Source organism: Gastrolobium bilobum, unplaced genomic scaffold (assembly GCF_033153095.1).
Source record: "Gastrolobium bilobum isolate Gb01-03AN ecotype WA unplaced genomic scaffold, APGP_CSIRO_Gbil_v1 utg4848, whole genome shotgun sequence".
In the NCBI taxonomy this organism is placed as follows: domain Eukaryota; kingdom Viridiplantae; phylum Streptophyta; class Magnoliopsida; order Fabales; family Fabaceae; genus Gastrolobium; species Gastrolobium bilobum.
In genome coordinates, this window is record NW_026899359.1 from 258842 (window position 1) to 274597 (window position 15756).

The window sequence follows — 15756 nt, forward strand, 5'->3', positions numbered from 1 at the left end:
CACACAAATGGAATAATGTTATCTCATCGAGGTATTTGGGAAGTTACCTCTCACTCACTCACTCACTCATTTCGGTTCACTGCTACCTCGGTGTTGTGTTGTGTTGAGTTGTTATTATTCTATTCTATTCTATTCTTTTCCTCCACCCTCATCCATTCTGCTCGCTACGCTATTTTTGTTCTTTTCTGAAATATAGCGGCAGAAGACGAACCAAGTGAAGAAACATGGTGAGAGTTATTCCCATGGCTTCTTCCATTCGACCCACTCTCTCCTCCTTTAGGTTTTCACCTCGTTCCTCTCTTTCTCTCTTCAACCCTTCTCCCCGACTCTCTTTCTTCCATCTTCCACCTGGTAAGTTCTTCTTCTTCTTCTGTTGGTTTCCCCCACTCTTTTGCTCTAAATTCTTAATGTTGCTTTCAACGCATTGCACATGCTCCTAATTCACTCTCACCATATAAGCTGTAATTTCATACCTATTTATCAATTTGTTTTGTTTTTTGTTTTTCTTTTTAAACATTGGTTAGATAGATAAGCTGAAATTTCATACACTCGGTATTTTCAAAAATTAAAAATGTTTTTTTTTTTTTAAATATTTAATACAGTAAAACTTGATTAGATTGTATTTAACAAAGAGTTTTTGTCTTGTTTCTTCAATTTTCATCCAGCATACTTGATATCGTCTTCAATTTTTATATATTTGCTATTTTTTTTTCATGTATCTTTGACCTAAATTTCTGAATAGTTATGGGGTTGGTTCAATGCAAATAATAAATATGCGTTGATGATGAAGAGGTGGCAATGCTGATGATTGAATAATACTATATAATTTCATGAACTGAAGTTGTTTTGGGTTCTTATCCAGCAGTCCCACAATCCCATAGTTTTGGCCTGAAAGCATCTAGGCTGTTCAGACAGGATGGTAACTCCATAAGAGTGATGGCATCCCAGGCAAGCACGGCTGCTTCACAAGAAAATGTACTAGAGTGGGTCAAACAGGACAAGCGAAGAATGCTACATGTTGTTTATCGTGTTGGGGACTTGGACAGGACCATAAAGTATATCCAAATTAAATTGATTACAAACTAATTATCTCTAATATATTCATCTCTTGAACCAACTTTGTGGAGTGCATATTTACTCTTTGTGATTTCAGATTTTATACAGAGTGCCTGGGAATGAAGCTCCTCAGAAAGCGTGACATACCAGAGGAGAGATACACTAACGCCTTTCTTGGATATGGGCCCGAAGACTCCCACTTTGTTGTTGAACTAACATACAGTAAGGATCTGACTATGTTATTGACATTCCTCTTAAAATGTGCAAAACCAAATCTTCTGAACAACCTTTCCCCATAATTATAGAATTTTGCACTTTATGAAGTAAGTACTAAGTTATAGTGCTTGTGCAAAGAAATCTTTCAATCAATATTCATTTTTCATTTAACAACATTTCAGATTATGGAGTTGACAAGTATGATATTGGAACTGGATTTGGCCATTTTGGTATTGCTGTTGATGATGTAAGTCTTCCAAACTTTTGTACGAAGTACTATCTTTTATTATCATCTTTGTCCTCCGTGTTCATTCCTGGTGAGTGGGTTGCCTTTATTCTCAAATCTCAATCTCATGTGTCTAATCCAATTGCATCTTCTTTATTCTCTTGGGATGGGGCGTGAGTAGAGGTGCAGTTTTGGTTATTATTTAGCATTTCCTCTCCATTGGCCTTTTGACAAACATATATGATGGAATTGCTTTGTCTATATGATCCTTTATCAGATTACGAAAACAGTGGAACTAATAAGAGCTAAAGGTGGCAAAATAACTAGAGAGCCTGGTCCTGTCAAGGGAGGTCGCACAGTAATTGCTTTTATTGAAGATCCTGATGGTTACAAATTTGAACTTTTGGAAAGAGGTCCCACTCCTGAGCCTTTGTGCCAAGTAATGCTTCGAGTGGGTGATCTTAATCGTTCTATAGAATTTTATGAAAAGGTGACGGTCAAATGCTATTTGATGTTGGTTCAGACTTCAAAGTCTTTTTATTTTCTTTACACACCATTAAGACATTTATGTGGTTGCTGACCATTTAGGCTTTTGGTATGGAGCTGCTGCGTACACGAGATAATCCAGAGTATAAGGTATGGCGGCATCCTTATGCCTATACTTTCTGTTTCTGATACCAATTCATCTGTGTGGAAAAATTAAGATTGAGGATGGGAGATGGGATCCCTTTCTAATCAATCTTCTAAGATGTGATGATCCTTTCTTTGGGGCTGTACTGCAAATGTAGCACTGTTTAGTGTGGTTACTATGCATTTTGGATGTCTTGTTATTATTGAATAACTACTATTTCAGGTTTGATTGTCACAAAATATGCTGTTTTAGCTTCTCGCCTATTGATTGGTTGTATACCAAAATGATTTAAGTTTAGCATTATGCTTGTTTTGAATGGAAGACTATTCTGAGTCTCTGTTTTACCGAATGCCAATTTCATCGTTGTATCTAACTGTCTGAAATCTTCTGAGGGTGCAACAATCAAGGTGATATAAATAATATAATTAGATTAACAGCTGGTAACTGGGCAAATTGACACTGTATATGGCCATAAGGTTTTGTTGCACCTGAGTCTAATGCAATCCATCTGTAGTTGGATTTGGATGCTTTTACATGACGTTGCAGCTTGCCTATGTACCCTACTGTTCTTAATATTACCTGTGAATAGGATGGCTTGATCTGCAAACAAATTTGCCTGAGTTCATGAGTATCTAGAAAGCCCCAGGCATAAGTTGGCCAAACAACTAACAGAATAAATGCCTTACATTGATAATTTTTTGCTATCCAATATCATTATGAAAATGTGGCCCTGTTGAAGTCCTTTCAGTTTATTCACTTGTGGATAATTATGTGCAAATCTTCTGCAATTGCAACTGCTTTCTGCTCATATGTTCTTCTGATTTATGCTTGTATTGAAATATTTGTACACTGGACGTCTTTACAATTCTTAGGTTCCATCTTTCTTGCAATGATGACCCAAAAATTGTTTCCCAACACCTTATGTGATACTTTGGGCATGTGCTTGCCTTCGTTTGTGATCCTTTGATGGCCTTTTTTGAGCAGTATACCATAGCAATGCTGGGTTATGGTCCAGAAGATAAAAGTACTGTTCTGGAGTTGACTTACAATTATGGAGTTACTGAATATGATAAAGGAAATGCTTATGCTCAGGTAAGAAGAAGTTCCTCTGCTGCAGTTATGATATCAGATTTGTTTTCTGCATTAACAGAAACTGGAGTTTACTTTTCATTTTTATTTTTTAAAATTGAAATGCTTGTTACCCTGTATTTCTGTATTCACAGTTTCTTACCTCTAATTTGAAGACAGTTTCTTTTATTAATTCTCTTTTCTTTTTCCCTCTCTACAGATTGCAATAGGCACAGATGATGTATACAAAACTGCAGAAGCTATTAAACTATCTGGAGGAAAGATTACTCGGGAACCTGGACCATTACCTGGTATCAACACAAAAATTACAGCATGCTTGGATCCTGATGGTTGGAAGTCGGTATGTCTCTTTGAACTTTATGATTTAATGTGTCAAAGACCAACTCTCCCAAAAATTTAAGTTGAAAACTGAAGACTCATGAATGATTTTATATTTAACACACACTGCATGCAAGAGTTCATTGAGCTTTAAGCGTGGATAATACACAACTCATTTTACCTCGTACTGAAATTCAACTTTTACATAAAAGAATGAAGATAACAAGGATCAAACTCATGACTACTTGGTTGTTTAACCTTTGATACCATATTAAAAACCAACTCTCCTAAAAGTTTAAGCTATTTGATGAAAGCACATGACTAGTTCTTATATCTCTAAACACATGCCCTTGACCTTCACACAATAGGGTCATTTTTACCTTGTACTAAAATTTAACTTTATTTAAAAAAATAGGGTGGCAAAGATCAAATTCTAAAGTCTAAACTATTTGGTTATAAAGGCTTTGATACTATTACATATAAAATCATTCACACCTAACAAGGAAATCTCATAAATGTCTTTATATCTAAGATATTTCCCAAAAGATTAGTGTGTTCTTTCAGCATTTTCACATGGAAATCTTGTTATGGTACCATATAATGGTATTCAAAGTTGTAATACTTTGAGATGGGAGAGAATATCACGTTATCAATATTGGTCTTTTGACATAAAACTACTTGATTTCTCCCATCCTTTTTCGAGGTTTGTATGGTGATTGTTACAACCACTCTGCGTGTTAGCTTAGTCAAAATTCATCCAGTATGTTCAGTGTCATCTAAATTTTCGCCAGTGATCATTACCTTTAGCTTGTGTTGTACTTTGCATTCAATACATCACAAAGGATGGTAGGTTGATCTTCTGTCTGCTTTGCTGTGTGGAGTCTATCTTACGTAAGAACGCACCTTAAGAATATTGACTGGGTTTTTCTATTTGGAACAATATATAAACAAGCCTAAATAGGTTGATATATGGTAAAAAAGTTAAGGCTTCAACTGTAGAGTGGAAGCAAGCGTGCATTTTTCATCGTGTTTATTTCTCATCTGGTTCTTTCGTTTGTCTGTTCGAGATCTAGCATCTTTATGTTGTTTAGTCATTTCTAGTAATCAAGTATTTGTGACTCACTAGTTTTTCCCACCTCCAATGTGCAGGTTTTTGTAGATAATGTTGATTTTCTGAAGGAGTTGGAGTAGAGTATTCTGGTAGTTCATCATAGCAATCTTGTGAGATTGGTATCAAATCTGTGTCGAAGAATTGGTAATCTATGTTGAAATTTGTTTGCTTCAGAGAATGTATCATATTCAATGCGATTTTGTAGATAATGTAGTAATGACTATAGCAATGACCCTTGTAACACATGTCTGTAGCTGTATACAATAAAGCAAGCTTGAGAAACATATATCTTTATTCCCATTTGCTCTCCCCTTCATGATTACAATGTCCTTTGTTGTCCATTCTAAATATTTCAGAACTCAGAAGCGTATCGTGACACTATTTCTTGGCCCTTTACTCCTTGCCGCCGTAAATAATGTTCCCTCTCCAACATGAGAGGCCGCTAGTACAGTCAGAATTAATTTAGACAGATATATATATATAAAAAAAATTTATATACAATTTTAATGGTTGATTTACTTATATTTAAGTATTTAAAATTTATTAATCACATAATGTGTTAGATACAAATAGAATTCATAATTAAGATTAAAAATTTAATAGAGATTATATTTTCAATTCTTTTCTTACAATTACTTTTATAGTTGTTGGATCAAAATTGTTCTTATTTAATATTATTTTTTAACTGTTGATTTAATTTTGATTTAAAAATTATAAAAGAGGTTATAAAAGATTGTAAAGGAAAAGAGGTTGTAAATATAATCTCTTCTTAAGAATATAACTTATACTTAGATAAAATATCCTATTGCATATACATAGATTCATCTTTATTCTTCATTAACCTTTTGGAATGAATTGACTTTTTTATATGATATTAGAGTTTCGGTGTCATGAGTTCAAATTTTACTATTTCTCATTTAATTAATAATTAATTAAGTCTTGTAAAGTTTCTTAGCACAAGTATGTGAGTTTGTGCATTATTTACTCTTCAAGTCTAATGGGCTCTCATGTGAGGAAACGTGTTAAAGTTATATAAAATCATTAATGTAGCTTCACCCAACAACTTAAGTTTTTGGGTTGAATTGATTCTTTACATTATTAAATATATATAAAACCTAGAGGTGGTAATATGGGTTGAGCCCGGCTAGGGGTGGCAAAACAGGTTCCCCCCGACCCGCGGCCAACCCGCCAAAAGGGGGTTGGCTCGCCCCGCCTCTTGAATTTGGGTTGAAATTCCCAACTCGTCCCGTTTTATGGTGGGTTGGCGGGTCAACCTGCTTAAGAAATAAAAAATAAAAAGTAAATTATATTTTATTAATATTACAATATTACTTATTTTCGTATCACATTTCCCTTAGTTTTTTTTCAATCTTAAGTCTAAATGTATGCTAATATTTAGTCAGATATTCTTTACAAACTTGTTTTTATCTACATACATAAATTACCTTTGTCATAAATAAAGTTTTTCTTCTATATTTTTTCTAGAGAGCACTAAGATAACAACAAATTGAATATCACAAAAGCTTAAAAATAAATAAAACACTACCTAATAGTAAAAAAAAAAAAAAATTGACCCAGCGGGCCAACCCGCCGCCAACCCGTTTTGACCCACAACCCAACGGGGCGGGTTGAGGCGGGTTGGTGGGTTGAAATATGTAACCCAACCCGCTCCCTTTTGGCGGATTGACCCGTCGGGTTCAACCCATATTGCCACCTCTAAGCCCGGTGGGTCAACCTGCTAACCAGCCAAAACGAGGCGGGTTGGGTTGAAGTTTTCAACCCGCACTGCCTAAAAGTGGGTCAAAACGAGTTCAACACGCTGGGTTAAAATTATAATTTTTTTTTTTTTACAATTAAGTAGTATTTCATTTGTCATTAAGTTTTTGTGATATCCAATTTTTTTTTTATCTTAGTAGTCCCTAGAAAAATAAAGAATAAAATTTTTATTTATGACAAATGTTATCTATATATAGAGTCAAATAAGTTCCTAAAGAATGTTTAACTGAATGTTAGTATATATTTAAGACTAAGACTAGAAAAAATTAAAAGAAGTGTGAAATAAAATAAGATAATATTAGAAAATTCATAAAATATAATTTATTTTTAAATTTTGATTAATTTTTCTTAATTAGCGAGTTGGTGGGTCGACCCGCCAGTCCACCATAAAATGGGATGTGTTCATTTTTTCAACCCATATTTAATGGCGGGTCAACCCGTCCCGTCCCATTTTTGGCTGGTCGGGGCGGGGCAACCCATATTGTCACCCCTAATAAAACCATTAATGTGGTCTCACTTATGAGGTTAAGTTTTTTGGGTTAAATTATTTCTTTATATAGTATCAGAGTCTTGTCTAGTGTGAGGGGACATGTTAGATAAATATAAAATTATTAATGTAATTTCATCCAACAACTTAAGTTTTTGAGTTGAAATAGTTTTTCTGGTACTACCCATCTCTCAAGAAGAACTTAGAATATTTGGAAAGTTAGACGACAATAGTCATCATAGTAATTATTTTTAAATAACGTGAGAAGCCTTGTATAAATTAATTTAAACTCTTTCTACAAAATAAAAAATATATTATTTTTTAATTTATCTGAATCTATATATATATATAGAGAAAAATATTTCTCAAGTTACTTGAGATATATTTATCTCTGGCTAGCCCAAAACTTCGTTGTTTGTTGATTTATTTCCTTATATTAATTGATTCACCTTTGAATAGTTATGATTTTTTTTTTCTCTCTCTTCCTTTATCACCATTGATCCCTTTTTATATGGTTATGATTTAGTGGCCGGGGATAAAGTTATCTCAAACAGCTTGAGAAACGATAAGCCCATATATATATATATATATATATATGAGAGTCTTATAGTATTCTTGTTTGGATATTCTTGATTGTTTGCTCTGTGATTGTTGTGATATCGTATGTTATACTGTTCATATGTTGTACTGTTCATATGTTTATCATTGCATGTACATTGAGCGAGCCATTAGGTGGAGTGGCCCTCCAGGACCTGTGCTTTACTGATATTGTCAAATCTCACCTCACGTTATGGGGCATTATTTCATGTACCACTAGTGCTGTTGGAGAAGCAGTGGCCAAGAAGCCTACTTAGTGTGGAAACGAGCATATAGAGTACTTTTTTTTTGTAATAAAGAGGGGCAAAAGCCCCAAACAAAACAAAAATTACAGGACGACGTGAGAACTTAAAAGATCTACAGAAGCATCCTGAAGAAGGAGCTCTAACAAAGGAGAAGGAGGAGAATGATAAACAATAAGATTATTATCATTCTCAAAATGCCTAGAAGCAAACCAGTGAGCACATCTGTTATTTTCTCGAAAGGTGTGGACCCAACGAACATCCCAATCTTCAGCAAGCCATTTGTGAATACGGGAAACAACCTGAGAGTTTCTGTGATTGTTGCTCCCTTCTTGGATAGTGCTAAGAGCAATTTCTGAGTCACATTCCAACTCCACTCTCCTAGCACCAGTACCCCAGGCCAGCTCTAAACCTTTGAGGATACCCCAGAGTTCTGCATCAAGAGGATTACAGAAACCTAATCTGAAAGAGAAACCACCCAGAAAAGCACCATTGTGATCTCTAGCAAGGCCTCCATAGCTAGCATGCTGCCTAGATAGGGAAGAAGCACCATCTGTGTTAATCTTCAACCGACCAGGTTTAGGACGACATCATTTAGTAGGCTGATGGGCATTAGGGAAGCTGCCAAGAATGCTTCTATTCTTACCTCTAGCTTCAATTAAATGCGCAATAAAATCAGAAATGACACGCTTATCATTGCTTGGCCTTCGAAAACTATCATCATGAATATGATGATTACGCCAATTCCAAAGATTCCAGCAAGTAGTAATCTCTGAGCATATGGAGTACTTTGACATGTATATGGAGTGCCTGAGGATTACTTGACATTTTGAGATATTATTTTGATGCACTTTGTAATTGTTTATTTTGTATCATTGACTTAATGCATGAACATTGATCTTATATGAGATTTTCTGGACATGCTTATAGTTGTTCATGCTTTTGTGTCTAAGTCATTTGATATTATGTTGATTATGTAATAGTTAAATTTGATAGTTGATGCTATAAAAAAAAATTGATAGTTAATGTAATGTAATTGTATTATTGGAGAACCTTGTATATATAATGTAAGTATTGATGTATGTCAAGGAAGAGCCTAAAGCCTATTGTAGTTATTAATGATGTTTAATTATAATGAATGATAATGGGATATTGTGTATGAAAAAGTAATATAAGGAATTAATGTATATCATAATTGATGATAACATTACCGGTCGAGAATGGGGTGTTACATTGTGCGCACCTCTGAAGCACGGATACGACTTTTTTTAGGAAAAAATATGTGTTCGTCACGTGTCGGATACCAACACGAGGTTAACATTTTGGGACACGTTAACTATTTCGACACACGAATTTGATAATGTCCAACATAGGCAAATAATATTTTCGTAATTTTTTTTTTATAATTTTTAAAAATTAAAATATATTAATAAAATTGTAATTTAAAAAAAAATTAAAAAAATAAAAGAATTAGAAGACTTGAAGCATTTTAATAAGATCAGATATTGGTGGGTTAAGGGCTCATCGGGTTCGATGATGAACACGATCAAAGAATGGGTCTAGGGTTTTTTCTTCTTGGCCTTGGTGGCAGCGACGACGAGTGAAGAAAAGTCAACGAGTGACTTAGTATCACCGTTGTGGTTCTATTGAAGGAGCTCATCTTCGTGTTCCTCATATCATTAATTTGAATATTTCTAATTGTGTAGGGTTTTTTCTTCTTGGCCATGCTCTCGGTTTAGACCAAGTACAGTAGCCGGCATGTCCTTTTTGCTCTTATAACAATGCTTAGTGTATTTTGGCAGCAAAACAATGGACACATGCCCATTAAAAAGAAACTGCAAAACTTGATGAACGGTGCTGATTTACTATCATATCATTAATTTTTTTATGATAATTAACTATTAGATATATAATTCTTAAATAATTAATTTTATCAAAATACTTTATAATTAAATCTTGATGGTAGAAACAATAAAGAATCTTTTAAAAAAAACTAATAAATTTATATTATTTTTATAATTTTAATATTTTTGAAAATTCATAAGATTTTTTTATCTCAATTTGAATATTTGATTAATTATATAATTTATTAATGGCTGCTATATATATATATATATATATTAAATATAAGCTATATTATATATATATATTACAAATATTATTTAATATCAAAATGTGTCATAATGTATTGAGTTGGCGTGTCGTGTCCTATGTCGATATCGGTGCAACATAGGTGCGCACGCGTGGGTATGCATGTTATGTGTGTATAAAAATAAACAAGTATCGTTTGAAGAAAATAGAGAAAAAAAATTAACGAGTTCATTCTATATCTATTTCTTTAAAAAGAAAATCTATTAACATTTATTTATTTATATTTTTATTCATTTAATGAGAAAAAGATAATTATAATTTTATACTTAATTATTATTAGTTTTACGTCAATGAATTGATACATCATTAAAAATATATTTTGTTGACAATTTTTGTGATGTGATTATAATGATCCTTAACGTTATATAGGAGGTATATTGATGACATCACAAACAAATTAGTACAGTATAAGTATATAATAAACAAAATTTATTATATATTATTATTATTATTATTTTACATGCGATAAAATTATAACGGTGATCGAGAGGTTGTGGGATCTTCCCTGACTGAGATAGTGGTGTCTAACCTCTCTTAAACTTTTGTTTATCAAAAAAATAAATTCTGTAACTTAATTCAATAAATAATAAATGAGATTAATATTTGTTATTTATGTGTATGTTATCTCCTCTTACATTACTAGAAATACTTATCCCGTAATTAATATTTAGAATTATGTCAAAACGATTATACTGTTTAAAACTTTAAACAATTAAAAAAAATTCCAATTTATTTTATACGACGGACCTAAATATTTAAGGCTAAAACCCAAAGCTGGGAAGGTGGATGTTTGAGTTGACGGTGTGAGAGTGAGTGAGTGATAGGTAGAGGGTTTGGAGAAGAGAGAACTGAGTGTGATTCGATGGAGAATAATGGGAAGGGCGGCGAAGATGAATCCCAAAAGAATAACAATAAAAAGCGAAAGCAAGTTTTCCCATACGGCAACTACAAGAGTTACTATGGCTATCGAGTATTCTTCTTCTCTTTCCTTTTCTAACCTTTACCCTTTCTTTCACTCTAAAGCTTTAATCTTTTACAGCCCCAACATCATCACCACGCTTCTCCCCTTTTTTCTCTTTTTTTTTTTTTGAATTAATTTTTTTTTTTGGTAATATAATTGAGGGAAAAAAAAAAAAAACTAGTATTGATAAAGCATTTAAGAAATTTGGGTATAGTTCTGCATTACATGCATGAGTGCTTTTATTGATATTTTGTCAATTTGATATTGTTTTACAGATTGGTCAAGGCATGGATGAAGATCCTCGGTTGAAAGTGTTGAGGAAGGAATGGTTTGAAGGCAAGGAGTGTCTTGATATTGGCTGCAACAATGGGATAATCACCATCCAGATTGGTAATTTCCTCTCTCTCTCTTTTTCTTTAATGAATTCATTGATCAAATAATGCTCTCCATTTTCCAACTTCAAAGGATCATTCTTTACTTATTAAACTATCTTTCAAATGGGTATAGCTTTGACTATTACTACAAATGTAATAAATTAAGTTTGATGCTCATTCCTGTTAAACCCCCCCTGCCTACAGAAAAGTGTTCATTTTATGTGGACAATTTTATTTCTAATTGTAATTTCTATCATTCTGATCAAATGTTGCCTTTTTTTATTTTCCCTCACAGCACAGAAGTTTTGCTGCCGGAGCATTCTTGGAATTGACATTGATAACGGTAAGATTTTTGTCAATTCTAATTTCTATTGCCGTAGGGTATTCTTTAATTCTAAAATTGAGCTTTGTTCGGTATATGTTCCTATTTGATTTGGCCTAAATGTATGCATAATGTAACTTAGTTCTGATGTGTATGCTCAAAATTAAACGTTAGATTTACAAATTGAATCTTTAGAATGCTTAACTGTATCACGTTACTTAGGTTAACTTAAGCTATTAATGAAACCTCCTTGTATTTCTACATATGCAGCCTGTTAATATGCATTATACTTCTTTAGCAAGTAATATTTGAGATTAAAAAAATCAGCATAGAAAGAAACACTCAATTAAAAAATAAAGTTGCTGCTGTTTATCTTGTATTTAAGATGTGATCTTATGATATATCAGGACCAAAAAAAGAGGGGGGGGGGGGGGGGGGGGGGGTGAAGTGGCTTTGAATTTTGTTTCTGGAGTCCTGTTGGATACTTATTGTACTGAACTTCAGTGAAGTAGTTTACAGTTACTTAAATATCGTTCGTTATTTAGCTGCACATAATAGAGATCAATAACTGTTTAATCCTTATTGATTTTATTTTTCTGAGCAATATGCTAGATCGAGTTCAGGATGCATATTGGAATCTGAAAAAAACTGTTAGAATGAAATCTGCTGGGAATAAACCTGCCAAAGCCTCCAAACTTAAGGACAAGGACCATGCAGACAATTCCGAGAATAGTGTTACTGTTTTGTCAAATGTCAATACAGAAGATAGTTCAAAGGAACCTTCTTTAGAGCAAATTGATCTGTTTGATATAGTTTCATTTAAACGAGAAAATTTCGTTCAGAGTCGGCACCCACCGGGAAAGCACTATGATACAATTATCTGGTCAGTCAGCCGTTGCTGTTCTCTTTTTTCTTTTTCTTTTCTGTTTCACTAAATAAAACATTTTCTCTGGGGATAAAACTTTTGAGGGGAGTGAGCAGAAGTTTGTCATCCCTTATGCCTTGTAGGATAAAAGTCCTGTTCAAAATTATTTGTCTTTGATTTTTTTGTCCTTTCTGTCCCTTTTCTTGGGTTGACTTCTACAGGATAGTTGCTACCTAATGGAGTATCTTCATATTGTAGTTTTTATATTTTTAATAACCAGATTTTATTGAATGTGTATATGTAGGCATGAGTGCTCTTGCAAGCATTTGATTCATTTTCAATTATTAAGTTTCAGACAGGAAGAAATTCATAAGTGTGGCTTGACTGAACCCATCTGCTATAAAATAAATTTTATTGGAGTAGGTTTATTTTAAATTGTCTTCAATGTGCTTGTTGTCTGAAAATAAATTATCTTCTGCTATGCAGTTTAAGTGTTTCAAAATGGATACATCTAAATTGGGGGGATGATGGCTTACTTACATTATTTGCAGAGACTTGGAAACTGCTCCGACCAGTAAGTTTCATCTCCTTTCATCATCCTATTGTTTTTCTTTCTAATTTTGAAGGTTTAACTACCTAATATAAAAGTGTTATTGGAAAAAGTAAAAGACTTGATAATATATGGGGACCTCTCTAGTAAGAGAAGTGGTTTATGGTTAGATAAGCATCAGATTCATAGCTGCAAATGAGCTCTTCTAAAGAATCTACACCAATCCCCTTCATTTCTTTTTATCTGGGTAATCATGCGTGTTTTCTTCTTCACTCTTTCTCAAGGTCCCATCTCTCCAGTCTCCACTCCATTCCAATGCCTTTTTTCTGTCCTCTCTGTTCCAGCTTGGATTCGTTATCTGAACTTGACTGATTTAATAGTGTACATGACTCTGCAAAACTACCCACATACTTTCCTACCTTTCTCTAAATATATTCTGTTGTATATGTAAAAAACGCAACCTTTCTTCTGAGCAGGGTGGCATTCTTGTGTTGGAACCTCAGCCATGGAAGTCATATGAAAGCAATCGCAATGCCTCAGAGGTAATAATTAGCTTTCCTTCTTTTCAGTGATTATCAATTTTATATTTCGGGGGTACTGGGAAGTGGAAACCTTTACATAATATGGCAAGCTTACCAAGTTTACTCTATAGAGTCATCTTGGACCTTTTCATTTTGTAAATTTTCTGCATGGTTTGGAATCATTTCCTGAAATGTTAATATATGTTGTTTAGGAATTTGCTTGTGAACAAAGAAAATATTAGTTTCAAGAGATGGATGTTGTTTTGTGTTTTTTTGTTGTGTAATTCTATTTTATGTCAGTGGAACAACTAATGCATTATCAATTTGCTAATATTTTAGTTGTGCTTTAAATTTCTTTATACCTAGCTAGGTATCACTTACCAAAAATAAGAAAGGGACTGTTGAATCATTTTTTTTTCCCATTATGCAGACTACTGCTGCCAACTACCGAAATATTATGATTCGTCCAGAACAGTTTCAGGAAATACTGCTAGATAAGGTTTGTATTAAATGTTTCTTTGGAATACTACTGCATTCCATATTTAAGGTTTGTATCCTGTTTGCTTTGCCTATTTATTACAATTTTATCCAGATTCTGATGTCTGATATTTAACTTGTTCTAGATTGGATTTAGAACAGTAAAAGATATCACTTCAGGTTTGACAGGTAGCAAGACCGGTTTCAATAGACCAATTTTGGTTTTTCAGAAATGACCCATGCAGAAAGTCAGGTGCAAAGTCAATGTGATTTAATGTGGAGTCATTCTTTCCCATAGAGAAGTTTCTCTTTTATATTTTGAGATTGGGATTGGTTACTTATAAACAGAAAGCTTGGGCGTGATGCAGCTACTATTCACAATGATAACTTCATGTGCATAGTGCGTCCTTTGTGTTTAAAAGCAGCAATTAAGCAAATTTGGAGTTGACAGAGGCTTGATTGTAGAGAATGAAAATCATATTATGTCTTTTGTGTATTTTGCTAATAGAATGTCAATTTGATCTCACAAAAATCAACAAAGATGAAGTAATGAATTTGTTTTGCTTGTGTGTTATAACTTACATATACCACCAGCACATAAGATTCTTTAATTGTTTTTTTTTTCTTCTTATTTATCTGAAGAGAAATGTAATTTATACTCTTTTGACATGCAATGTGACTAATAGTCTAATTCAGTGAGGAGTTGACTTGTTTTCTGGTCAGGAAAGAATTAGGCCTCTTTTGGTGATTTGGTGGTTAGCGGAAATTGTTTTACCTTACTGCTTGGATTGGAGAGGAGATATATTTAAGGATGGAGGAGAGATGTTTATGCTAGGATAGAAATTAGAAAGGGAAGATTTGGTATCCATTCATGACCTTGCCTAGGTAGATGTGTGAGGAGTTTATAGCCTGGTCTAACTTTATTCTAAATTGACATGAAAAATAATACAGATTTAAATTTATTAAAAAACTTCTTTAGAAATCAGATTACATGCATATTTTAAAGGGAAAAATATTTTTGCTTTAGTACAATTTTTTTTTGGTCACACTTACATAAAAGTGAATAAGTCTCATTGTAAAGAGAAGAGAGAGAGAAAAAATAGTGGGATCTATTTACTTTTATGTAAGTGTAATAGAAAAAATATTTTTGCAGTAAAAACAGAAATGTTAAATCCTATTTTAAAAGGTTCGCCTTGTAAGTATCGGGACTTGATCTTTATTTTTATACAAATGATTAAATTATTTTAAGAGTTTAGTGTAGGAGATAAACACATAAAAATATGTGAGGTTCATGTGAGTCTATTTGAAAAGAAGAAAAAAAAAGAAAAAATATGAATTCCACATATTTTTATATATGTGTAGAAAATAAATTTATTTTTTATAATATGAAAAATATTAAACCTTTATTTTAATATATAATTATAATTTTTTTAAAATATACTAAATATTAGTTTAAATTAATTCATTAAAATATAATAAATATGAATTTAAATAATTTCATAAAATGCACTATAATATAAATTTAAATTTTAAATATAATAGTGTCAATTGTATAATATGTTTTTAATGTAAAAGTGAAATAATGTATATGTATGTGTGTATGTACGCACACGGTGCACTTATAAATTTTTAATTTACTTTAAATTAAATTAAAGTTTTATTATATAATAAAAAAATAATGCAGTTCAATTAATTTTTAATTGTTTACTTAATTTTTTTTGTTTTTGATTAAATTAGTAAAATTTTAAATATCCTTATAACACGGGCTTAAATTTTTTTATTTTTT

At 32.6% G+C, this 15756-nt stretch overlaps 2 protein-coding genes across 5 annotated transcripts; both read left to right on the top strand.

The window, feature by feature from the left end:
- Positions 1 to 23: 23 nt before the first annotated feature.
- LOC133289819 (probable lactoylglutathione lyase, chloroplastic) lies at positions 24 to 4976 on the top strand. 2 transcript variants are annotated; one of them, XM_061487822.1, is made up of 9 exons: positions 24 to 351; positions 866 to 1055; positions 1154 to 1278; positions 1455 to 1519; positions 1776 to 1988; positions 2087 to 2134; positions 3114 to 3221; positions 3418 to 3558; positions 4686 to 4976. In XM_061487822.1, exons 1-9 carry the CDS (start codon positions 225 to 227, stop codon positions 4725 to 4727), a joined length of 1059 nt encoding a protein of 352 aa, XP_061343806.1. In that variant the 5' UTR covers positions 24 to 224; the 3' UTR covers positions 4728 to 4976. The 2 variants fall into 2 exon arrangements, with proteins under 2 accessions (XP_061343806.1, XP_061343805.1); XM_061487821.1 differs by having other exon boundaries at positions 25 to 351; positions 863 to 1055.
- Positions 4977 to 10699: 5723 nt separating this feature from the next.
- Positions 10700 to 14513, top strand: LOC133289871 (probable RNA methyltransferase At5g51130). Of its 3 annotated transcripts, none has more exons than XR_009748542.1 (9): positions 10700 to 10870; positions 11137 to 11251; positions 11531 to 11578; positions 12170 to 12440; positions 12909 to 12996; positions 13449 to 13514; positions 13924 to 13992; positions 14151 to 14223; positions 14319 to 14513. XR_009748542.1 is itself a non-coding variant. In XM_061487894.1 (9 exons), exons 1-8 carry the CDS (start codon positions 10763 to 10765, stop codon positions 14204 to 14206), a joined length of 855 nt encoding a protein of 284 aa, XP_061343878.1. In that variant the 5' UTR covers positions 10700 to 10762; the 3' UTR covers positions 14207 to 14223; positions 14319 to 14513. The 3 variants fall into 3 exon arrangements, 2 of the variants coding, with proteins under 2 accessions (XP_061343878.1, XP_061343877.1); XM_061487894.1 differs by having other exon boundaries at positions 14117 to 14223; XM_061487893.1 differs by having other exon boundaries at positions 14117 to 14513.
- The last annotated feature ends 1243 nt before the right edge of the window (positions 14514 to 15756 follow it).